Consider the following 26,477-nt stretch of genomic DNA (forward strand, 5'->3'; position numbering starts at 1 on the left):
GGCTTTGGGAATGGCCTAACAGGGCAACGAAGCATTCTGGGAATTGTAGTCTTTCATCCCCATGAGACAAAAATACATTTTCTGTCTTTTCTCAGTCTAGAAGACACCAAATTCAAAAATAATTTCACATTTCTACTACATTGATGACCCAGTTTAAATACAGATTCATCTTCCCAGCGCTGAAGTACCCCTTTAAAAATCCCAAGATGTCCTTCGATAAAGAGTAGGGGTGTAACCCCGGCATCATGGCCAAATTTGCCCATTGGCCTCTGTCCTTCATGGCCTCCTAATGATCCCCCTCTCCTGATTGGCTTCATCACTTGGTCTCCTCTCCACCAATCAGCTGGTGTGTGGTGAGTGTTCTGGCGCAATATGGCTGCCGTCGCATCATCCAGGTGGGTGCTGCACACTGGTGGTGGTTGAGGAGATTCACCCCTTCAATGTAAAGCGCTTTGAGTGCCTTGAAAAGCGCTATATAAATCGAACACATTATTTATTATTATGCTTTGCTTGGGACTTGACAAGAAGAGTAAAATTGTTGAACTTAAGTGTTATTTTATGTTTTTGGGGGGCAAAATTGGATAAGGGGGAGACTTTATATTGTTAAATAGTGTTTAATGTTTAATTATGTTGGAATAATTAGAACCATTTAAATAACATTGTGTTACCATAGTGGAGAAGAGTGGAGCGATTGCTTAGGCTGTGGCTTGAGACAGCACATGTCATTAAAGAGCATTTCATAGTTCTTCATCATGTTCATCATGTGCTATTGCTGACTAACAGAATGAAAGCTAGTCAGTACAGTCTTATAAATCCATGAAGTGACCATAAAAATATACAAAAACAAAATCAGTGTGTGATTCGACTCAAGCCCCCCTGTGCATACCACTGTTGTTAGGAAGGCAAATTTAAAAAAAAAAAAAATTGATTACGCAATTGGGTTACTTGGAAAATACTTTCACATTCCATGTGGATCTGATGTACATGTTTAAATCACGTAAATCCAACACACCTTTTTTTTCAGTTAATATATATATATATATATATATATATATATATATATATATATATATATATATATATATATATATGTATATATATATATATATATATATATATATATATATATATATATATATATGTGTGTGTGTGTGCGTGTGCACGTATATATATATATATATATATATATATATATATATATATATATATATATATATATATATATATATATATATATATATATACACACGCACACACACACATGCAAAGATTTTAAACCAACTTCTTTCACATTGGGATTATGGGATATTGTTTGTAGAATTGAGGGAAATAATGATTTTAATTAATAAGGCTGTAATAAAAATTTTTTTTGAAAAAGTGAAGCACTGTAAATACATTCCGGATACACTGTACTGTATGCAGTTGTTCTCTTTCCCAAGTGTTTAAAATGGAAAACAGGATGCAATGAAAATCTATCTATCTGAGTGAGCCGGAAGCAATATCACTATGGGAAGAGTGGATGAATCTTGTCTGTCCATGGCCAAGTCTTGAACTTCTCTCTTTTGCATGGGTGAAGGACACACAAAGATTTGTTTTGTTTGTTTGTTTTTTGTGCATTTCTACACATTTCCTGTTTTATTATAGATGATAGCTTGTGGCCTTATGGGAATCACTTGACATTGTTGTTGTAAAGCCTAAACAGTGGTATTTTAACTTTTACATTTGTACCTTTTTAGCCTAGACATTTCTCTGATTTCTTTTGGAATATAAAAAAACATATATAGCTGTACTGTTCCTACTGTTTTTGTGCGATGTTGTTTTGGAGTAATATGCGGAATATGTGCTAAATTGTGAATAGAAAAAATAAAAATGTCCTGCTAGAAAACATGTTGTTTGAATAATAAAGGGTTAGTTCACCCAAAAATGAAAATTCTGTCATTAATTAATTACCCTTAATGTAAGTATGTCGAATTTGATAAGACCTTTGTTCATCTTCGGAACACAAATGAAGATATTTGTGTTGAAATCTGATGGCTCAGAAAGGCCTTTATTGACACCAATTCATTTCCTCTCTCAAGACCCATAAAAGGCACTAAAGACATCATACTCCATTTTACTACAGTAGTTCTAAAAGCGATGAGAATAGTATTTGTGTGCAAAAAAAACAAAACAAAAAACGAAATAATGACTTATATAGTGATAGGCCAATTTTAAAACAAAGCTTTGAAGCGTTATGAATCAGCGCATTGATTCATGGATGTTTTGAAATCGGCACATTACTATACAAGTCTTTTTTTTTTTTTTATTGCATACAAAAACTGTTCTTGTCGCTTCATAAAATTATTGTATAATTCTACTTTTAAAAAACGTCTTAAGAGCCTTTTATGGGTCTTAAAAAAGGAAATGACATTGGTGTCAATGAAGGCCGGTCTTTCAACAAAAATATCTTAATTTGTGTTTTTAAGATTAATGCAGGTCTTACAGGTGTTGAACAATGACATCATTTTTATTTTTGGGTGAACTAAACCTTTAGTTGTATTATTAATTTTAAATACTAAACATTTTTATGTATTTTGATCAAAAATGCAAGTCACTGTTCTTTCGATTGACTTTCATGATGTTAGAGTATTGCTGTGGCTGCTTGGTTGTTCTGAATAGCTAAAAGCGGTTATTTACTAGCCCAAGTCAGTTTTTTATTATATTGTTCGTCCATAGAAAGGGCTCAGTTCCCTTATAAATGTAAGTGTTTGGGATTTTTTTACTATTATGGTGTATTAAATAGTCTGATTAGAAAAGTATGCACTGTGTACATACCGTATTTGAAACTGTACCTGGCACTGTCTTACCCATCACTACATCACGTGTGTCAGTTTGAGTGAATATCTGTTTTAAGAGCTGTCTTCCCTCAATAGCTAACCAAAACATTGGATACTCATAATGTTCAAAGCCCTCTTCCATGAAATGTCAAAGAGGAATTTCTACTAGATGTGCAATTTTATAGCTGAGCTCACACAGAGATGTAATGCACTGAAAGACTGACCTTTGACCTTTGAGGTGAGGGCATGTGTGGAGGATGTATAGGAATAATCAAAAAAGTCCCGCGTATATGGGCAAAGTTCAACACGTGATTTTTCGCTTGGCAGATTTACAGCTTGAGAAAACCAATTAGGTGATAAACTCAAGAGGGATAAATCAAGAAAAAATATTGAAAATATGTTTTTGGAGGAGTAATCTGATTGGTCTGAGAGAGATGGAAAGAATTGTGAACAACTGCTGCTGTGCTTTGAGTACTTCTCAAATCTCCAGGGTCATTGTCACAACATGTACCTCTAAAAGCCCATAATTAGATACAGGATTGTTGATGTGTAGTCAGAAACACACAGGTTGAAATTCCTCTGGGTTTTATCTTTCTGCTGTATATCTACAATACTTTATCTAAAGCAAAGAATACAACTAGTTTGCATTGGTCATAATATTGTTGAAATGAAATTGAAACATCTTGTGGGTGCTCTTGCCCGGGTTCGTTTACTTCTTTTTGAATTTTCCCAAACCCCGTTGAAAGGAGTCCCAGCTGTGCTCTCCTGGGTCAGAGCCCCTGCCCCGTTATCGGGAGAGTTTCAAGACTTACTGATTTGTGTGTTTGGACAAAACAAAATGAGAACTTTAACGCAATAGTTCACCCACAAGACTATCTCATTATTTACTCCCCTTTATGTCATTCCAAACAAATATGAGGTTTTGGTCTGTGGAATAACAAAATTATTGAGTACATAATGAGAGTTTTCATTTTTGGTTGAACTATTCCTTGTAAAAATTCAGCACTATCTACGTAAGTACGATGTGAAGGGGGGATTTTGAAATCCACTGCCGCTTCAATATACCTGTATATATTTATATCCTAATTAACTTCATAATCAAAACTTTAATCAATATTTATCCTATATTATTATAATGATTCTATCCAGTTATGATTTTTCTTTGTTTCTTGTTTTCTAAAGTGTGTATTTGGTCTCTGAGGAGTGACTGAGGGTCTGGCCTAGAGATGTGTGATGTGTCACTAAACACTGGCAACAAGGTCATGTGTTTGGATTTTGGAGGTATCACACACCCCTAACATGTCAGGAGTGCAGCAACAGGGTTTGCTCACTTAGCCCGGCTTCCAGATATGAAATATGGATTTGTCTTTCATTTAATTTATTATGTTTTATTCCTTTTATATTTCCTTTTACTGAAACACTAAAGACTCAAGATGAATATTGCCTGTACTATATTGTGTGTTCCTCTCACTGAAAGAAAGCACATGTTATCAGTATGTTTTGGTAAGAACTGGAGCTTAATCAGCTCCAACCTTGGAGAGACTGTGCATCTGTGTATGTGCGCAATATTCTGTGTTACAGATCAGAATGGTGTTCAATGGGCACCCTAAGCGATGGGTGGACTTGTTGTTCTGGGCAAGCTGGCGCCTGCTCCAGATCTGGAAGGTCACTACGGGCCTAATTCTGGGTGAAAGCATCAACAAGTGACACGTCAGTGGAAACGTGCATCAGATTAACTGACTCGAGTGGAAATTTACCATGACTCTGCATTGTCTCTGAGCCAATCAGAACCATCCACATTGCAGTAATGACGTGGATAAGACCTTGAAAACGGTATAACTGTTGGGACAATTGTATGTACGATAGGGCGAGGCAACGAGACGGTGAGAGAGGGAGCGCGGCCTACGAACTCCTTGTGAGACTTGAAGCTGGCTTCTGCTTTTGAAACTGCAAACTATTCTAAGTAAATTTTTCTTTTAATTAATTGCAATCCTGACTCTGTCTTCATTTCTTCACTACTGGTCCTGGGTCATAAGCTGTTAACCCCTAACAGTTTTGGTGGAGGATGCGGGCAATCATTCCTTGGTGACACCCCTGGCAAAACAACAAATAAGGTAGTAGAAAGCTTTAATTATTTGGTTAGGGTTGTCTGAATGGAAGAGATTGGAGAAGGAGAGCAGTGTGCTTCGCTTCATTCCACTGGTGGAGAGTGAGGCATATTTATACTAAAGGGTAATAGTATAAGAAGTCGCTGAGAGCATCGTGACGTGCTGAAGGCATAGGTAAAAACGGTAGCAGACAGTGCAAAGAAGCGGACTCAATAAAGGGGAGGCCCTGCGGGGCAGAGGTAACATCCTCTACAGGAGCCGTCTTGGATCAACTGGTAAGGTCCAGGAGACATTGTGAACCTGCTCCATCTCTTCCATCTCAGACAGGGGTACCCCGAACTTAGAGTTTAGAACTTAGAGAATCAGGCAGTCAGGGAATAAAATATTAGTTATTAGTTAAACAAAATAAAAATAGATTCAGGAGTTGTTTGCCAGGGATGCATCTGGAACGATCCCGAGTAAAATAAAAATTGTGACCCAAATTGGCACGGACCAGTATGTGTGACGTTTTCGTACAAGTGTCCTTTGCAGTTTCATCACGCAGAAGCCACAGCTGTGTTGGGTAAAGATCGCCGCCTCCATCTCTTGCTGTTTCGGTGAGTATGAACTTTGACTAAAATATGGCTGATAAATTGTGACATGATCAGTAACTTGATCAGTCTTGATAATATATATTGAAATGAAAGAGAGCAAACGCTGTAACTAGCTTTGCTCTGAAGCCTTCACTTAAAAGAAATTTGCAGAACATATTTATATAAAAATTAAAACATGGCAGCAAGGTTTTAATTCTGATTGAAAAGTTAAATAGCAACCGGACTTGCTACAAACAAAGAGCGCTTATTAATGAATTTATAAAATGGGTGGGGTTTAACCCCTGAAAGAAAAATCCCAGAAGTATTTTTGAAGGAAAGATCTATGAAAATTAATTAAAATTTTGAGGTAAAATTAAAGACACTGACTGAAAAACGTGAGGCAAGAAAATGTATAAATAGTAACGTAGAAGGTTAAATGACAAATTTATGAAAAAGTTGGTTCCTGTTACTCTAACTCTTGAAAAATTATGATAATGTTATTAAATGTTGGTAAAAACGGTTTGTACGATAAATTGGGGTTAATATGTTAAAAACCCTAGATGCTGGTGTTTTGGTTTCAAAAAGATAAGCTGGTGCAGAGCTGTAATAAAACAATTCGCTTATCTGAATTTGGCCCCCACCATTTCTGGTGCTAGGGCCGAACTTGCTACAGTAACAGAGACTTCATCTGAGAAATGTGTAGTTTCTAAATTAATTGTACGGGAAAAAGACAAATATAAAATTAATTAATTGAAAATGTGATCTCTGTCTAAGGATAGAGTTTAAAGGAAATGTTTGATGTCTTATTTGAAAACAATTTTAATTTCTAGCCAGACCTTATGCTGAGCTAGTGTGAGTAGTATAAAGTTTATGAAAACACAGTGAACCATCCTGAATAACTCAGAGTCTCTCTCTCATTCAAAATCAGCTCAATGCTGTTATCTGAGCCTGTGTCAGAGGTGATAAGAGATTTATAGTAAAAGCACAGTGCAACAGTTGAAAATCATAGAGACAGTGATTTGTTAAAAAGAGTGAGAGTGCCATTAGGAGGGCAATAATAAAGGTATAAGATGTTTTTAAATACAGATTTTTAATGAACTGCAATTTTTAAATAAATCATCCCATGACCAGTGACATCTTTGTCTAATCTTAGCCACCACCATGCACAGGACCAATGGATCAGGTCAGAGTCAACATGCAGGACATAAAATTGAATGGACAGTTGTTAAGGCTAAATTCACTGAGTATAATCTACGCACTAATATGTTGCGGTTTGAAGGATGTAAAATGGTATAAGTGATTAAGTAGTGTTATGATTAACCTGTCTCCATGTTTTACCTTTAGTCAGCAGACTAAATGGCTCTGGTGACTCTTGAATGCACTTTCCCCAAGGCTCCAGAAAAACATCTGATCCATTTTAAGGGTCAAAGATCTCAAGCGATGACCAATGTGAATGAGGGTGATTCGCCTAAGACGGGTAAGATCCTCTTTTGGCCAGTGGGGGACAACCTAAGACATGGGGGTCACCGGCATTGGGCACTTCCAAGAAGGGAGGTGTTTTTATGTGAGGTGTGTATGAGAGTTGAACCGATGTCTGTGAGGCCAGCAGCATCAGTAAGGGGGGATGCTGTGGTTGTAGGGGCCGAGAGTCCAGACAGGACACAGCAGGGCCTGCCCTAATAATGGCTCCTCCATACCGCTCACTCAAGTACCGCACTGTTTGTGAATGCCAGGGATGACCCTGAGTGAAAATTATGATGGTAAAGGTCATTCAAGAGCCAGCTGAGACCATGAGGTGATTGTCATTAACTTTTGTGGAGACCAGAAAAAAAATGTATTAATTGAATCAGTAAAACTGTGATATTGAACTAATATTTCCATATCATGAGTTTAATCCTGCAGGTCATTAGATATGGCAGAGGAGAATTTGAAGGCATGGTGGTGTCTAAAGATAAGGACAGCTGTTGAAGTTTAAACAGGAGGTCTGGATAACAAAAGGTATTTAACTAAAGTAACTTGAAGAAAAAGATTCATAGCATAACTTATTTTGTGATGATTATATAGCTCTAATTTGAAAGTTAAACATTTACATTTCTAAAACTTTGTAAAGGTTAAAGGTTAATGAATTGAATATAAGAGACTATCCGTGTAAGAGAGAGAGAGAGAGACTGCTTGAGAAGGAGGAATGGTGCTCTGTCTGTTATCGTCCTGCTAAAGCTGAAACAAAACAAAAGCAATGATATCAGAACCAAAACAACCCAGCTGACTTCTCTAAAAATGAAGGAATAATGAACAGACATGATTTGAAATTGGTTAAGAAACCATGTAAGAACTGAGATTAAATAATTTTTAGTTAAACACTAAAAACAAATTTTGAGAATGAGCAATTCATAGTTATATGTTTAATGTGCATATGTTTGTTGATGACTGCACTTTATGTTTTGTACGTGTTGGTTTGTGTAACTGTTCTGTCCTGATGGTGTGTATGGGGTCATTAACCTCTGGAATGAGTGTTTATCATTACAGATGGGTTAAGGCAAATTACAACCTTTAAAGAAACTGCTAATTCTGAAGGAAATTTCTGGGAAAGATGATCCAGAACATGGGACGAGCTTTAAGTGGACTGGTATCCAGCTCTGTCCGTTACTGGTAATTATGACTAATTTTGTCATTTATGATGCTGATTTGAATTAATCTCTGGATTAGTTGAAGTGGAATTATAAAGTTAAAGATTGCCGTTTCTTAATGGGTTAAACACCCGTGTCCAAATTTAACTGAGGGTTTAAATTGAAATAATGTCAATTGATTAGAAATGGTAAACATAAATGTTAGAAACTTGACAGCAGAGACTGTCAGGGAATGGGGAATAAACAGACGGCAGGCAGAGAAGCGGGATCCAAATGCAGGGAAATTTAATAACCAAAACAATCAAAAATCAGGAACAAAATAACACTGAGCAAACGAAAAGAAAACACGGGGAACAGAGAACTGCGAAATACCTGCATAACAGCAAACAATGACCGACAGAGAACAACTGATTCACAGAGGTATAAATACACACCAGGGAACAAGGCTAATAAGATAACAAGGGGAGTGGTAAATGGGAAACACCTGGGAAAACTAATCAACATAAAAAACTACAAGAACTACAAACTACACAGGAAAGAGGACACAGAAAATTGCACAGATACCTTCAACATAAAAGTCCCACAGAGTGCCAGACACTAAACAGATGTGACATTACCCCCCCTCAAAGGAGTGGCTTCCAGACACTCCAGAAGCAGTCACGGAGGGAGGTGAAGCGGTGGCGGAACAGGGGGAGGGTTGGAGGGTCAGGAACGGACACTGGAAGCAGGATAGGACCTGGGGCGGATCGGGCGGGACTGGAGGGACAGGCCAGGGCAGCCCAAACAGTTCAGGAGGCCAGGGCGGCACAGGCTGGTCATAGGTCTGTGCATACAGCAGGCTGCTGGGCTGGGGCAAAGACTGGTAGTCGGCTTGTGAATTCTCCGGACTCTGTGCTCGGGCCGGAGCCCTCTCCGGACTCTGTGCTCGGGCCGGAGCCCTCTCCGGACTCTGTGCTCGGGCCGGAGCCCTCTCCGGACTCTGTGCTCGGGCCGGAGCCCTCTCCGGACTCTGTGCTCGGGCCGGAGCCCTCTCCGGACTCTGTGCTCGGGCCGGAGCCCTCTCCGGACTCTGTGCTCGGGCCGGAGCCCTCTCCGGACTCTGTGCTCGGGCCGGAGCCCTCTCCGGACTCTGTGCTCGGGCCGGAGCCCTCTCCGGACTCTGTGCTCGGGCCGGAGCCCTCTCCGGACTCTGTGCTCGGGCCGGAGCCCTCTCCGGACTCTGTGCTCGGGCCGGAGCCCTCTCCGGACTCTGTGCGCGGGCCGGCCACGGCAAGGGAATGCACTTGGTCAGCTCAGGACACTCCTCCAAGACTACCGCAGGCTGCTCAGAAACAAGCCCTGAGTCCCCAGAGGAGATCCTGTGTTTCTCCCAAGCACGTAGTACCGCTGCCACAAAGAATCCCAGCACAGCCCTCCTGGCTGTGTCAGGACTCGGGATCTCCAGACTCGGGACCACCGGAACTGGGACCACCGGCACAGGGTCCACCTGACCACGAACCACCCGAACTGGGACCCCCGGCACAGGGACCACCGGCACAGGGACCACCGGCACAGGGACCACCGGACTCGGGACCACCGGACTCGGGACCACTGGACTTGGGACCTCCTCCACCGAGACCCTGGCCACCGGGATCTCCGACTTGGTGAATCCCGCCATCCAGTCCCATAGCTTAAGAGCATGAGCCGCGTAGCTTTCCAAAGACCCATCAGAATCCCAGTCAGGCATGCATGACCGGAGGGGCTCTGACAATCCCCTCCGAAAGAGGATCATCAGGCATGCCTCGCCCATCTGAGTCAGACGAGCCAACCTGATGAACTCACACACAAAGTCCTTGGTGCTGAGCTCTCCTTGCTGGAGCCGCACTAATCTCCCCGCTGGATCCCTAAGTGGGTCGGTCATTCTGTCAGGGAACGGGGAATAAACAGACGGCAGGCAGAGAAGCGGGATCCAAATGCAGGGAAATTTAATAACCAAAACAATCAAAAATCAGGAACAAAATAACACTGAGCAAACGAAAAGAAAACACGGGGAACAGAGAACTGCGAAATACCTGCATAACAGCAAACAATGACCGACAGAGAACAACTGATTCACAGAGGTATAAATACACACCAGGGAACAAGGCTAATAAGATAACAAGGGGAGTGGTAAATGGGAAACACCTGGGAAAACTAATCAACATAAAAAACTACAAGAACTACAAACTACACAGGAAAGAGGACACAGAAAATTGCACAGATACCTTCAACATAAAAGTCCCACAGAGTGCCAGACACTAAACAGATGTGACAGAGACAAAGTGACAAATTGGCTGAAGTCACTATCTAAATTATCCAGAGATTCCCTCATATTTCTGAAGGCAGAAGGGCGACCAAAAAGATAACTTCTAAAAGAAAAAGTTTTATTTTTATTTTTCATCCCTTAAATGGATGCAGGACATTAGATGTCTAGTAATAATGTCTAATTAATGTTAAAGGAGCAAGTGACTTTAAGTTTTTCGGTGTGACTGGGATTGAAAGATGAATAAAATAATATTTTGGTTTCTGTAGAGCAGTAGAGATAAGACTGAAACAATAATGATCACATGGTGCATCTGCACTGGAGACTATTTTGATAAAGAATAATCTGACAAGTTAAAATGAGAGAGACATAGCCCTAAAGATTAATGTTGTGAAAATAAAACTTCTGACAGAATTTATGAACACTTTAAGTCAAATTAAGTTAATATAAATTGAACTATGAATGCTTTTCAAAATACAGATTGTTTTAAAACAGTTTTAAATAAATTGATGATGACAGTACAAATTTGAATACTTTATAAAGTAATATGGGAGATTAAGGAAATTTGTAAGTTCTTGGTAAAATTATAACAATTTTGGTGTAAGTGGCAAAGGAAGGCTAGTGAGGATTTGATGAGAAGTATCACTGCCAGATGACATAAATCAACAGGGTTAAGATTTTGGTCATTTGGAGCTTACGCCTAAAGAGTTTTAATGGACAAGACATTGAAAGGAAAAATGTTACTTTAAAGGAAACCCTAATGAATTGATTTTGAATGGTTTACTAAATAACATGGGTTGGAAAAGTTATTTTGAAAAATAATTGGTATTGAGTATGATTAAGCACAATGTCACAAGATAAAGATGTGAACAAGGTGGTTGAATGTAATACAAATGGATAATTATGTCGTTTTGATGAAGTTTTCAACATTAACAATTTTATGGTTATGTTCATTTAAGTTAAAAATGATGTGGGCTATCATGAGTGAAAACTGGATTTGATGGAAAAAGCAAGTGTAACAAAAAGGTTTGAGTATGTGGAAATCTATGTGGAAAAGAAAAAGATGTGTTATGAAAATGGGTTTAACAAGAAGGTTCTTGAGTAAAATCAGGGAAAGCGATTGAAATGGATGTTATGTACATGTTTGAGAAAGAAATTAATAGGATGTGTAATTAAGATGGTACATGTATGTAGACTGTAAACTGAAGGATGTTTTATGCAGAGACTGAATGTAATTGGATGGATTATGATGCCTATTTATTTTGTTTATTTTTATTTCGGACCACTATTGTTTTGAAGATGAAAAAGGTCTGTGTTTGAAAGAAGTGTATTTAAAATCCCTAATTTTAGATGAGATATCTTGGTATTTCTAATGGGGTGGTATTTAACATGGGGTGCTAATGTAGTATGTCCTCTTGAGGATGAATGTGTGCTTATTGTAATCAATCAAGCCATTGATAAAACCAAATTAGATGAGATTAAATGAGATTAATAATGGTTGAAGTTAAATCCCTGAGGGGAAAAGAGATTTTTTTTTTTTTTTTTCAAAGATTATAAACTAAAAAGGGGAGGGCATTGAACATTATGAAGCGGCCTAAAATTGGTAGACCAACTTTAGGGGGTCATTGGGACCCCAAAATTGGCCTTTAGGAGGGAGTGAAGGGGGGATTTTGAAATCCACTGCCGCTTCAATATACCTGTATATATTTATATCCTAATTAACTTCATAATCAAAACTTTAATCAATATTTATCCTATATTATTATAATGATTCTATCCAGTTGTGATTTTTCTTTGTTTCTTGTTTTCTAAAGTGTGTATTTGGTCTCTGAGGAGTGACTGAGGGTCTGGCCTAGAGATGTGTGATGTGTCACTAAACACTGGCAACAAGGTCATGTGTTTGGATTTTGGAGGTATCACACACCCCTAACATGTCAGGAGTGCAGCAACAGGGTTTGCTCACTTAGCCCGGCTTCCAGATATGAAATATGGATTTGTCTTTCATTTAATTTATGTTTTATTCCTTTTATATTTCCTTTTACTGAAACACTAAAGACTCAAGATGAATATTGCCTGTACTATATTGTGTGTTCCTCTCACTGAAAGAAAGCACATGTTATCAGTATGTTTTGGTAAGAACTGGAGCTTAATCAGCTCCAACCTTGGAGAGACTGTGCATCTGTGTATGTGCGCAATATTCTGTGTTACAGATCAGAATGGTGTTCAATGGGCACCCTAAGCGATGGGTGGACTTGTTGTTCTGGGCAAGCTGGCGCCTGCTCCAGATCTGGAAGGTCACTACGGGCCTAATTCTGGGTGAAAGCATCAACAAGTGACACGTCAGTGCAAACGTGCATTAGATTAACTGACTCGAGTGGAAATTTACCATGACTCTGCATTGTCTCTGAGCCAATCAGAACCATCCACATTGCAGTAATGACGTGGATAAGACCTTGAAAACGGTATAACTGTTGGGACAATTGTATGTACGATAGGGCGAGGCAACGAGACGGTGAGAGAGGGAGCGCGGCCTACGAACTCCTTGTGAGACTTGAAGCTGGCTTCTGCTTTTGAAACTGCAAACTATTCTAAGTAAATTTTTCTTTTAATTAATTGCAATCCTGACTCTGTCTTCATTTCTTCACTACTGGTCCTGGGTCATAAGCTGTTAACCCCTAACAGATGCAACTATTTTATGTACTATTTTATTTTATTTTATTTACGATTGTATGTACAAATGATGTACAGTCTGCTTACACCCATAACGAATATGCAGTTAGGATTGGGGTTAGGGGTGGACCTTCATGCTAACGGTTTTCTAATAATCATAAGTTTTTGTACAATTCACAATGTACAAATTCATACAGTTTTCCTATTAGGTTGAAAAATGTTGTTCTTGTCCTTGAATTTATTATGTTATTTCTGTCCAGAGACTAGAGACATTAGACAAGAGTATTTGGTAAGATAGCCAAGTATTTGAATGTTGAGCAGCAAGGTCATAACCATTCAAATCTTTGTTCTGAAATCGGCCCATCCCAAGTTATTTTCTTTTTTTATGAAAACTATTCTTGTCGCTTCATAAAATTATTGTAATTATTCATAAAATTACATAAAATTCATAAAATTACTGTCGTGAGATGGGCTTTGTAACGACGTCTTTAGTGTCTTTTCTGGGTCTTGAGAGAGGAAATGACATTGGTGTCAATGAAAGCCTGTCTGAGCCTTTTGAATTTCAACAATAATATCTTCATTTGTGTTCTGAAGATGAAGGGAGGTCTTACGGGTGTTGAACGACATTAGAGTAAGTAATTAATGACAGAATTTTCATTTTTGGGGGGAGCAAACGAGTGGAGGCTTGTGGTACCCTTGTAGGCTTGTGGCTTGTGGCATGAAATCCCTCTCCTGAACTTTTCATTCATTGTTTCCTTGTTGGTGGAACGATCTTCAGTCCTCCATACGCACGACAGAATCACTCACTTTATTCAAAAGACAGGTAAAAACTCATCTCATCCATGAGCACTTAATCTTATAATAATTTTTTGAAAATTTGAACTATTCCTCCTCTACTTTTTTCTCTTTTCCCTCCCTTTTCTGGTTTTGCTATATACGCTGAGTAATATTCAAATGTTTTAATTAAGTCAGATCTTTTCCTGTACTCCTCAGTTGTAAGTCACTTTAGATAAAAACGTGTGCTAAATCCATAAATGTAAATGTACGGTCATTATCATTCTCTCAATAGAGTGACTAATGACTATTATCTGTCCCATGTTCTCAGGACAAAACAAGCACAAAACAGAAATTAAAATAAGCTGAAAGCAACGAAATATCAAGATATTTATTTTTTAAATCACTCCTCCAAAACACCTGAAACTAAATTTGAGCTTAATTTGAACCATTTTGGTCTATTGTTTATCAGTGTGATAAATCAATAAATTCTCTGCACAGTTGGCCAGTGACAAAATGCATATGGAGTTGTTTACCAGTCTCTTCTCCTCTTGAATTCATCCCAGCGCATAGCATTTTTCTGGCATAGTTGTCTTTGTTTAGCAATCACATTCTGATTAAACAAAATGGGGGCAGAGGGATTTTTGTGTTGTGGCTTTTTTTTCTTTCATTTTTTTTTTGCAAGGTAACATTTGAAGATGAGATGTTTCTTACAGATAGTCAAAACCACAACCACATCATTTTCCTCAGTTGATCAGCAAACGTGCCATAATATTACATGTTCTCATTTGCCATTGGTGTTGTTATTGTTAACTAAAAAAAAAATGTAAATTGATTGTAATTGATTAAATATCAGATGGAAAAACATTTTGGTACATTTAGCCTTGGCAACTGGCTGAAATAAATAAGCTGAAGTTGAAGAACTAAAAATAGAAATATATTTAAAAAAATAAGCTAATTCATGATATTGATAAATAATAAATACTATACTATTAAATACATCATATTAAAATAATACTTTAGAGGTTGTCTTTCATTTTTGTATATCCATTTGGAGACAATGGCAATGCTCAAAAGCTACAGTATTTGTCAGGGTGATCACATTCCATCAGTATATTATCAGCTACACTTACGCAACAATGAACATGGTTTATTTAAAGATTGAGGATATTGTAGTCTTGAGTTGGTCATCTAGATTGAGTTGCCATCTCACAATGGATGATAAGTTTAGGAGGTTCACGGGGGTTTGATAAGAAAGACGCTGGTCTGTTTCTCATATGAGGTTCATGCTAGATTGTTAATAATGCACAACATAAATTAAAAATGACTTTCCTAAGACAGCACAGTGTTTCTGACAGAAGATATTCTGCAAGTAGATAAGGAAGGGGTTGAGGAAAGTCTAAAATACAGACATTACTCTTTAGAAAGGTACATATTCCTGTTTTCCTTGGGCTTTTATCAGCTGCTTGTATCCTTTGTGCAGAGAAAAATTGCCTTTAAGCATGACAGGATACATGTGGGGGCCTTTTTTTAGACTGAGCCATTTCATCAAAAGTGATTGATTCGGTGGCTATGACTGTTTGCACTGAGGACTCCAGAATAATAATAGTTGGATTGATTTGTCAGAAAAATTACAATCAGTCTTTATTTCATTCGCAAATAAATTATTTACAGTACAGTCTAATAGTACACCATATTGATGACTCTTGGCCTCATGGGAGTGTTAAGACCTTTTGGAATGTACTTCATCATGTTTTTGTGAAGAAACGTTGTTTTTGCTCTCAAAACAAGAGGGTTGAGGGCACTAAACGATTTCACATACAATAGCACTACTTAGTGGCTCGTTTTCTGAACTGCCTCTCATGTGGTTCCATGTTTCAAGCTAGTGAAGCCAGTGAAGTTATTTTATTGCTGTAACTGTAAGATATCCTGACATCTGTTTTTTATGTTTCAGACTGCTTATTTATGAGCAGGATGAAAAGGTTCTTGGCTCTTGGCTTGTTTTGACAAGGTTTTTAAAAGGTAGTATCGGAGAGGTTTTTACAAAAGGCAAATCTGTTTGTGGTGGCACACAGTACAATAGCTCTCAAAAAATAATAGTTCAGGATTGAAATTAGTTGGTTAAAGGGGTACTTCAGCGCTTGGAAGATGAATCTGTATTTAAACTGGGTCATCAATGTAGTAGAAATGTGAAATTATTTTTGAATTTGGTCCTTTCTGGACTGAAATAAATACAGAAAATGTATTTTTGTCTCATGGGGATGAAAGACTACAACTCCCAGAATGCTTCGCTGCCCTGTGAGGCCATTCCCAAAGCCACCAACTTCATTACTGTGACTGAGTCGGAGAAGACACTACAATTAAAAACTGAACGTGTCTGTTCAATATAATGAGTGAGTCACCGTGCGAGTATCACAGCACTGAGCACTAACTGCAGGAGTCAGATAAATGAGCTGAGCTCTCGTGATGAGAGCTGAGGTAATCGCGACTACACTCGCGGCATACATTCACAATGCGAGTTAAGTCTGGCGCGTTTCAGTTCATGCTTTTGCAAGCTTAACTTTCATAGAAATTAATTTGAGAAGTTAAAAGACTTACATTGCTCACCATAGCTCTGTTTAAATGAGTGCCTGTAGCTGCGAGCTGTGTAATCTCCCACCCCCCAAGTTGGCAACTTCTGCGCACTGTGCGCCTCAGCATTTGCTGACCCCTCTCTGTGATTTTACATGGCCCACCACTTCGTGGCCGAGCTGCTGTTGTTCCCAATTGCTTCCACTTTGTTATAATATCACTAACAATTGACTGTGTAATATTTAGAAGTGAGGACATTTCACAAATGGACGGGGTGGCAACCTATCACGGTACCATGCTTGAATTCACTGAGCTCCTGAAAGTGACCCATTGTTTCACAAAGATTGACTTCAATGACACCGGAATTCAATGATTTGGAGGGGTGTCCCAACAACATAGTATATAGTGTGTGTGTATATATATATATATATATATATATATATATATATATATATATATATATATATATATATATATACAGTCTTGTTCAAAATAATAGCAGTACAATGTGACTAACCAGAATAATCAAGGTTTTTAGTATATTTTTTATTGCTACGTGGCAAACAAGTTACCAGTAGGTTCAGTAGATTGTCAGAAAACAAACAACAAACAAGACCCAGCATTCATGATATGCACGCTCTTAAGGCTGTGCAATTGGGCAATTAGTTGAAAGGGGTGTGTTCAAAAAAATAGCAGTGTCTACCTTTGACTGTACAAACTCAAAACTATTTTGTACAAACATTTTTTTTTCTGGGATTTAGCAATCCTGTGAATCACTAAACTAATATTTAGTTGTATGACCACAGTTTTTTAAAACTGCTTGACATCTGTGTGGCATGGAGTCAACCAACTTGTGGCACCTCTCAGCTGTTATTCCACTCCATGATTCTTTAACAACATTCCACAATTCATTCACATTTCTTGGTTTTGCTTCAGAAACAGCATTTTTGATATCACCCCACAAGTTCTCAATTGGATTAAGGTCTGGAGATTGGGCTGGCCACTCCATAGCATTAATTTTGTTGGTTTGGAACCAAGACTTTGCCCGTTTACTAGTGTGTTTTGGGTCATTGTCTTGTTGAAACAACCGTTTCAAGGGCATGTCCTCTTCAGCATAGGGCAACATGACCTCTTCAAGTATTTTAACATATGCAAACTGATCCATGATCCCTGGTATGCGATAAATAGGCCCAACACCATAGTAGGAGAAACATGCCCATATCATGATGCCTGCACCTCCATGCTTCACTGTCTTCATTGTGTACTGTGGCTTGAATTCAGAGTTTGGGGGTCGTCTCACAAACTGCCTGTGGCCCTTGGACCCAAAAAGAACAATTTTACTCTCATCAGTCCACAAAATGTTCCTCCATTTCTCTTTAGGCCAGTTGATGTGTTCTTTGGCAAATTGTAACCTCTTCTGCACATGCCTTTTTTTTAACAGAGGGACTTTGCGGGGGATTCTTGAAAATAGATTAGCTTCACACAGACGTCTTCTAACTGTCACAGTACTTACAGGTAACTCCAGACTGTCTTTGATCATCCTGGAGGTGATCATTGGCTGAGCCTTTGCCATTCTGGTTATTCTTCTATCCATTTTGATGGTTGTCTTCCGTTTTCTTCCACGTCTCTCTGGTTTTGCTCTCCATTTTAAGGCATTGGAGATCATTTTAGCTGAACAGCCTATCATTTTTTGCACATCTTTATAGGTTTTCCCCTCTCTAATCAACTTTTTAATCAAAGTACGCTGTTCTTCTGAACAATGTCTTGAACGACCCATTTTCCTCAGCTTTCAAATGCATGTTCAACAAGTGTTGGCTTCATCCTTAAATAGGGGCCACCTGATTCACACCTGTTTCTTCACAAAATTGATGACCTCAGTGATTGAATGCCACACTGCTATTTTTTTTGAACACACCCCTTTCAACTAATTGCCCAATTGCACAGCCTTAAGAGCGTGCATATCATGAATGCTGGGTCTTGTTTGTTTTCTGAGAATCTACTGAACCTACTGGTAACTTGTTTGCCACGTAGCAATAAAAAAATATACGAAAAACCTTGATTATTCTGGTTAGTCACATTGTACTGCTATTATTTTGAACAATACTGTATATATATATAACTACTGCTATTAGTAGAAGTATACATATTGGTATGTATGTGAATACATTTACATATGCATATACTCTAAAAACTTTTACTATGATTTACTTTTTTTTGGTGAAACATTTTAGCTCTTAAAAATATTGATTAAATTTACAAGCAATGAAATCAATTGCATACACCATGTGAAATAAGTAAATGTAAGTAAAATAAAGTTGATCTGAGTTAAATAGGCATAACAAACTTGTAGCCAATCAGCAGGTAAGGGGCGTGTCTATGGTGAGAAGAGAGGCCCAATGCACGTCATTATTCAAAACACACGAGTCACACAGGACGGACATTAGCCAAGAAAGAACGACTATATGCTGCTTTTGCTTGAATATGCTCATGTGTCATGTTCGCTTGTTTGTCCATTTGCGATCGTATTGTCGCTCACTTCAACGATGATAAAGACCCGTTCATTTCCACACCAGATGGAGCATCTAAATCCCTTCAGTGTTTCAAGGTTTCAAGCGTCAGCTCACAAAATTTGTTCGACAGGTAAGATACTATACTCCTTACATACCGGTATGTTTGTTTCCTCTTTACATCTATATTGCCCATCCGGTCATAATTGTAATATATGTCGTTAGCTGGACTATCAAGCTTATATAGCCTACTAACTTTATCGAGTTGTTCATGAGAACTGTTTGTGTTTTTCTGATCGCTATAACTCTAATCTTGTCATAATTGTAATATGTCGTTAGTTGGACTGTCGGCTTGTGTTCTATCGAGTTGTTCATGAGAACTGTTTGTGTTTTGTGATCGCTATAACTCTAATCTTGTCATAATTGTAATATGTCGTTAGTTGGACTGTCGCTTCGTGTTCTATCGAGTTGTTCATGAGAACGGTTTGTGTTTTGTGATCGCTACAACTCTAATCGTGTCATAATTGTAATATGTCGTTAGTTGGACTGTTGGCTCGTGTTCTATCAAGTTGTTCATGAGAACGGTTTGTGTTTTTGTGATGGAAGGGGTTAGCCCGACAAGCCAGACCCACATCAAGATGTTTGGTCTGGAAACTCACCATAGACAGGGCTCAATCCGAGGGGCGGGATAAATGGTTGTCTTTCAAACTCCCTCTGCACGCAATTGGATAGCGCTACCACCAACCAGAGCAACGAAGGTGAAACAGAGCTTGTTGATAGATTAAACATTCACCGTATCCGGTCCGTGAATGACTTCAGTGCCGTTCTTTGTTCTTTTCTCAGAGAAAAACTTAACTCCAAGTCTTCCAGAGTGGTGGTCAAAGCTGATTCGAAAGACCTCCGCAGTTCGCCAGTTTCTGTGTTTACTAGAAGCACCCAAGCGCAACTCGGCCTTCGTCATTATGGCCCCGCCCACCGACTCTATACACATGTGATTGGTCCGGCAAGAGTTAGGCGAATACAGCTCAGAAGGGTATTGAGTTGCTAGACGACACTTGCGGGCAGATTAAATTTTCTGCCGCTAGGGTATGTCTAGATTTCTAGGCTAGGAAGGGGTGACTTTTTCATTGAATATTCGATCTGGATTAGTAACACAGATTCTGCCATAGTCGTTGCCTGAGTTACGTTATGTGTGAGGCGGAGCTATCAATATAGGGCCGAGACCCGGGGGTAGGGGCGTTTGTTTTGGTGATTTGAAATAACAACAACGGTTACCAGATATCACTTATCCCACCTTTAAAGGAACTGTATGTAAGAAATGTATTTCAATTAATCATAAAATGGCCCTGATATGTCACTCTAGAGATTAAGAAATCATGTTAATTTCAAATACTTATATCACTGACAACAGTAGTCCGGCCAGGATATTGTCATTTAAAAGTAGTTTTTGCAGCCCTCAACTGATGTTGATGTTGACATGTGTTTTGGCCTGAAGCTCCGCCCTCCACATATCGACCAATCACGAAGTCAGTAGGTTTTCGGCATCCGGGTTGCCAGCTCTGCTCTATTTACCATAGCTGCAGCTACAAACGTTCCTGCTGATCATGCAGCCTATCTGGCAACCTCGAGTCAGGGGGAGAGGGAATAGTGATTGTAGTACCAGTTTTGGCCAAAAACTTCCTTTAATCTGATCTGATTATAGATCTGATTAAGTAAAACTGCATTTGCTACATTAACAAAATAAAAAATAATTGTGGCGAAACATTAAAAAAACTAAATAATTATGAGTTATATTAACCGTTTTTATTTAAGTAATATTAACTTTTAGAGTATTTTAAACCTTTGTGAAATACTCCACGCAACCACAGGCATACATGACATTGCTCTTTATTGTCGATGAGTACAGCAATACAGCATATTTTATACTGTTTTAACATGTATACAATATTTCCTACATTTAAACTCATGTAAAATCATATTACATGTAAAAAGGAAATATTTAAATGTAGTAATCAATCTGAATCATGGTCAAGTGCCTTCCACGTCACATTGAAGGTACCCCTATAAAGGTACCTACACTAAAGGTACCCCTATAGGCGTCATTTTTCGACGGACAGGGTGCTCCATTGATTTTAATGAGAAACCTTTGAAGAAATGTTATATCATATTTCATAGTGAAATGCTATTGGCTCTCATGTCTTGTGACCAAATTCATCATGCTAGAGAGTCGTGTATCATTTGAATGAAATATGAACGATTGACTGCGTGTGTGTACACGCGTTCACGGAGCGGCGGGATCATCATTTCAGTGTTTAAAACAAAGATCAACTCTGTTCTTTACATGAAGATATCGTATGACTTCAGAAGACTTGGAATGCAACACGAGTTAATACTTTTATACTGTTTTTGGTCAGTTTTTTCAATAAATACCTACGACTGTATTTTTCGTATTTGCCTGTTACGTGTTTTATATTGTTTAGAAGTGGGTAGGTTTAGGGTAGGAGTCGGGTTAGTTGCTCCAAAATATAAAAGTAGCCTATAAATATTCATAAAATCATGTCTGCTTTTACAAATGCAAAGAATTAAATGTGTCTTGATTTGACGTATTAAGCAAACAACTGAAATCAACGGAGTACCCTGCGCGTCGATATAGTGACACCTAAGGGTACCTTTAGTGTCTTCATTATGACGGAGAAGGCACTTTCTTCAGATTTTGACATCTTGGGAATGAGAATGGGTTGAGTAAACTTACTAAATTCTTAAGTGTGTGTTAAAGATTAATAATGTTGATTTAAATTAAGTTATATTTTTGATTCTTGAAACATATCTGTTTAATTAACCATTCTAGAATATTTTGATATAATTTTCACAAATAAGTATATAAAAAATTGCTACTCAAATACTAAATAGTGGGGAAAAAATGGTCAATTATGGTAGTGAGTTGGTATGTTCAACTAAAACAATCAATTAAATGATATTCAGAGATTGTATTAAGTTAATAAAGTTAATTATTACAGTGATATTTACTAAGCCACTGAATTCTTTTTTAGAGTATCGGTATTGAATCTATATAGAGATGGGAATTAAATGGCATTTGAATACCAGGTAAACGGGGGGTTGAAGGGAAAAATACAATGTCAGTTCTCATCGAGCTGACCTCCCTCTGTGGTTCTATTTAGAGCTCTGCGGTTTCATCTTGCTTTTGCAAAAACCCACACCTGCTTATGCACAAGTCAGAGAGATTTGACTTTAATCATATACATTTATCTATTTATCTATCAATATATCAGTCTAGGTAGATTGTTGATCTTTTTAAATATATCATTTGCATCATAACCTGTATGTTATATTGTAAACTATATATTTATGCCCTAAGCTGTGTGGCCCATTTAGAAACTGGTTATAAGGAAAACAAGTAAAACACTGTAAATTAACACTTTTAATTGTTTAACTATTATTTTCTGTCAGACAGGAAATGTGACTTTTTGTGAAATGATGATGATGATGATGATGATGATGATGTTTTTGTGTGTATTCCACTTTTTGATTTATATTATATTTAAAGTCATGTTCTTTTTGCAGAGGTTTAATTTCCAATGTCATAGCGCTCCATAGTTCACCATAAAAAGTACTCACCATCATGTTGTTCCAAACCTGGGTGGAACTTTCGATGTGGAACATGGAAAAAATAACAGTTTTTTTTTTTTTTTTTTTGCAATACGGTTATTATTGTAAACTAAAACGTTTAAAAACATTTCTGTTCATTGAAATAAAGCTGAAATAAGTAAAAACAATAAAAATAAAGTAAACCTAAACAGCAATATTTTAAAAGAAAATGTTCATGTTGTCAGAATCCACTGTCTATTAAACATTTTACTGGACTATAAAATGTCCTAAGAATTTGTTTAATTCTGTTGGTACTTTTGAAAAGGTTAAAGTGAAAATTTAAATTCAGTGGGGTCCTGTAAGTAAAGTCCCTTATAAGTAAGTAAAGAGGTTTGTAACGACATGAAGGTGAGTAAAAGATTACAGAATTTTGATTTGACTGTCACTTTAAAAAGAAGCATACATATTTGAGTAGGCCTTTACAGAGACAGGTAGTCAAATGAGCTCCAAAGTGTATGCATTAAACACCAAAAACACTAAGAACAATGATCCTGAATCAATATGACTTGTTTAGCAAAATGAGTCACTAGATATCCTTCAAAACTGACTACGTAGTGTTTAATATTGTTGTTTGAAACCCACTATATAACTAATTAGTACTTTGTATTTCCATCTTAGATTTCATGCAGAGAAATATTTAATTGTGAAGGCGTTATGTGAGACTTAATGGAAATATAGACATCAGTCATTTTTGGAATATCTCACTTCATGATTATGCTTGATTTAAACTGGTCTACAAAAAGAAAAAGTGCAAGAGTATTCAAGGAGGTGATAAATGTTCGGACAATTAAAAGCGAGTTTAAAAAAAGAGACATTCTGCCCAGAATAGGATGTGTGAGAAGAAAAAAAGGTATGAGAAACAAACAATTTGTAAAAACATAGTAAGAAATAAACAATATTTAGAAAGAAAAATTGTACTCTGTGGTCTTTTTCTTATGTCTGTGGTTTAAGTGATCACAAAAATGATAACACATCGTGATAAAGCATTATGTGGTGTGAACCAAGTGAGTAACTGCTGATATTAAGTGTTCAGATCACACTGTGTGCAGATCTGTTAACCACACTAAACACTTTCAGTACAACCACTTTTCCACCTTCACCGACAAGTAGAGCTCACTATTTCCTGTATTGAGCCCCAGACTCATTTTACACCATGCATGCGTTTGCAAAAAGGGACTTTTTTTGCATTGCACAGCACTTTAGAAAGTTCCTGAGAAGATGCAACATTAAATTGCACATGTAAGACAGGTAATCTGTACATGGGGGGTCCTTATGAGGGTCCTTCGTATGCCAAGACATTTTCTATGGTTTCGATGGAAAAGAAAGAAGAAGGAAAAAATATGATAAACTCAAAACAGCTTAATTTCATAGGTTTCCTTCGTCAGCGATATAGACTACATTCACAGAATTGGGGAAGGGGTACAACAGAAAGTACTACCTCTGCAGACCACACCACGGTTTTCCCCCGTGCATGTGATGTCACTTGTTCCTTGTCAGCTGGAACCTATAGTGGAAAGTACGATCTCACCCCTATATAAAGCAGATAACATCAGTGAGATTATCATCTCCGAGACGATCAGCCACTGATAAAGCGACCAGCGCAGCATCTGACCATCGACCGACCGCTGACCAAACATGAAGCCGCACTGCATCTCCATCGCCTGTCTTGTGCTCTTCGCTTTCTGCTCACTGGCTCGCAGTGAATGTATGTCTTTTTCTTTAATTCTCTCTTTTTTTAAGTTAAACGATAGATTAACAATTGTATGCATATTTGTGATGAATTATCTTAATATCTAAATTTATCCCATTCATATTTTGAACACAGTTTTAATTGAATGTCTTTTTCTTTCATCTCTATTTTTTCCTGCAGTCAGTCAAGGTCCCGATAAGTGCTGCTTTTCTTTTTCGAATGTAAAAATCCCTGTAAAGCAGGTTGAGAGTTATCATATCACACATCTTGAGTGCCACAGGAGTGGTATCATGTAAGTATTTTATAGTAATGTCTTCATTTAATTAAAATGAATGCTATTGTACATGGAAAATAATTAACCATCTTCTCTTTAACATTTCAGTTTCATCACAAAAGCTCAAAGGGAGATCTGTGCTGACCTGACTGAGAAATGGGTTCAGAGACTGAAGGATTTGGTGGACAGGCGCACACTGAAAGACAACGCGTTAGAGATGAGCTCTGGGCAGAGCGCCTGAGATGTGAACGCTCTTCTCTTTTCAAACTGTTGCTCTAAACGGTTTCTAAGCTGTTTTTTATGCACCTTAACAATACTTTTAATCAGTTATTAAGATTGTGATAAATATTCAAAACATATTTAAACTAACATTTTATTATGAATCTGTTTTATTTTTCTAACATTATACACAAATAAAGAATATTGAAAAAAAAGGATATTTTGGTCTCTTTTTTTGGAAGAAAATAATGTGCAAAAGTCTGTAAGCTACTGTAAAATGTTAAAATGTAGGCTACTTATGCTTGTTGTAGTTTTTCTACCTGATCTAATCCTTAAAAATGACATGGACTCTAGTGTGAAAATGTATTTTGGTATAATTATTTTGCCTTATTTACTGGTTATTTATGAAACCAGTTTTATTGTACAGATTCAGTAAAGAGGTGTTGGACTTTAAGAAGAGATATTTTCACAAAAACTGCACCATAAAAAGGTGGTACAGCTAAATTATGAATGATAGTTTTGTTACTGCACTTGTTTTATGACCTGCTTCACGCATCAATTATGTGACCCAAAACGTTTTTGTAGCAACGATGTGTATTTTTGATAGTGTTGCAGTACCTTTAAATAGATTTAACATGTAATGGCTAAAGCACATTTATTCACGTGTTGTAGTTTACTGAAAATGTATCTGTCCACTGCAGTACATGGGCACCATGCATTAATTGTTGTTGTTGTTATTATTAAGAATATTAAGACTAGTGCAAACTTTTTTTAACCTAAACCACTATTGTATGGAAACTTACTGTAGCAATAAGGAGCTATTTTAATTATTATATTATATTATATTATTATTGGCTAGGGATTTATATTTTAGACACAAATACACCTGTGTGTGTGTGTGTGTGTGTGTGTGTGTGTGTGTGTGTGTGTGTGTGTGTGTGTGTGTGTGTGTGTGTGTGTGTGTGTGTGTGTGTGTGTGTGTGTGTGTGTGTGTGTGTGTGAGTGTGAGTGAGAGCTTGTTTATGTGGTTTATGAGGACACAAATTTGTATAACTACATAACACTGGTATTACACTATAAATGTGGTTTATGAGGACATATCAAATGTCCTCATAATTCAAATGGCCTTAAAAACATATTAAATGATGTTTTTTTTTTTGTTGAGAAAGTAAAAATGCAGAATGTTTCCTGTGATGGGTAGGTTTAGGGGCAGGGGCAGTGTAAGGGGATAGAAAATACAGTTTGTACAGTATAAAAACCATTACGCCTATGGAGAGTCCCTGTAAACCATATAGACCAACGTGTGTGTGTGTGTGTGTGTGTGTGTGTGTGTGTGTGTGTGTGTGTGTGTGTGTGTGTGTGTGTGTGTGTGTGTGTGTGTGTGTGTGTGTGTGTGTGTGTGTGTGTGTGTGTGTGTGTGTGTGTGTGTGTGTGTGTGGGGTCTACTTCTTCATGTAAACAAAATAATATAAAGCAAGAAATCTAGACCAATCATATATAATAAGTTCACTTTTAAAGATAAGTTTCATGTTGACTCTTTTGAATCACTGATCATTGCTATTTCATGAACAACCTGTTGGCAGCATTTGTGTGATTGTTTTTTACCACTGTGTGAAACTGTGGGTGTTAAATCTTAGATGCAGGCTTTTGACAAACTATTTTCCTCTCCTTACTGATTCATTATGAATGTATAGTTTATACT

General features: G+C 37.6%; 1 protein-coding gene across 1 annotated transcript; it reads left to right on the forward strand.

Annotated features, from left to right (window-relative positions):
- Window positions 1–24,132: 24,132 nt before the first annotated feature.
- On the forward strand, window positions 24,133–24,983 carry LOC137041976 (C-C motif chemokine 13-like). The gene is made up of 3 exons (XM_067418659.1): window positions 24,133–24,297; window positions 24,463–24,574; window positions 24,665–24,983. Exons 1-3 carry the CDS (start codon window positions 24,228–24,230, stop codon window positions 24,795–24,797), a joined length of 315 nt encoding a protein of 104 aa, XP_067274760.1. The 5' UTR covers window positions 24,133–24,227; the 3' UTR covers window positions 24,798–24,983.
- Window positions 24,984–26,477: the final 1,494 nt, after the last annotated feature.

Source organism: Pseudorasbora parva, chromosome 15 (assembly GCF_024679245.1).
Source record: "Pseudorasbora parva isolate DD20220531a chromosome 15, ASM2467924v1, whole genome shotgun sequence".
In the NCBI taxonomy this organism is placed as follows: domain Eukaryota; kingdom Metazoa; phylum Chordata; class Actinopteri; order Cypriniformes; family Gobionidae; genus Pseudorasbora; species Pseudorasbora parva.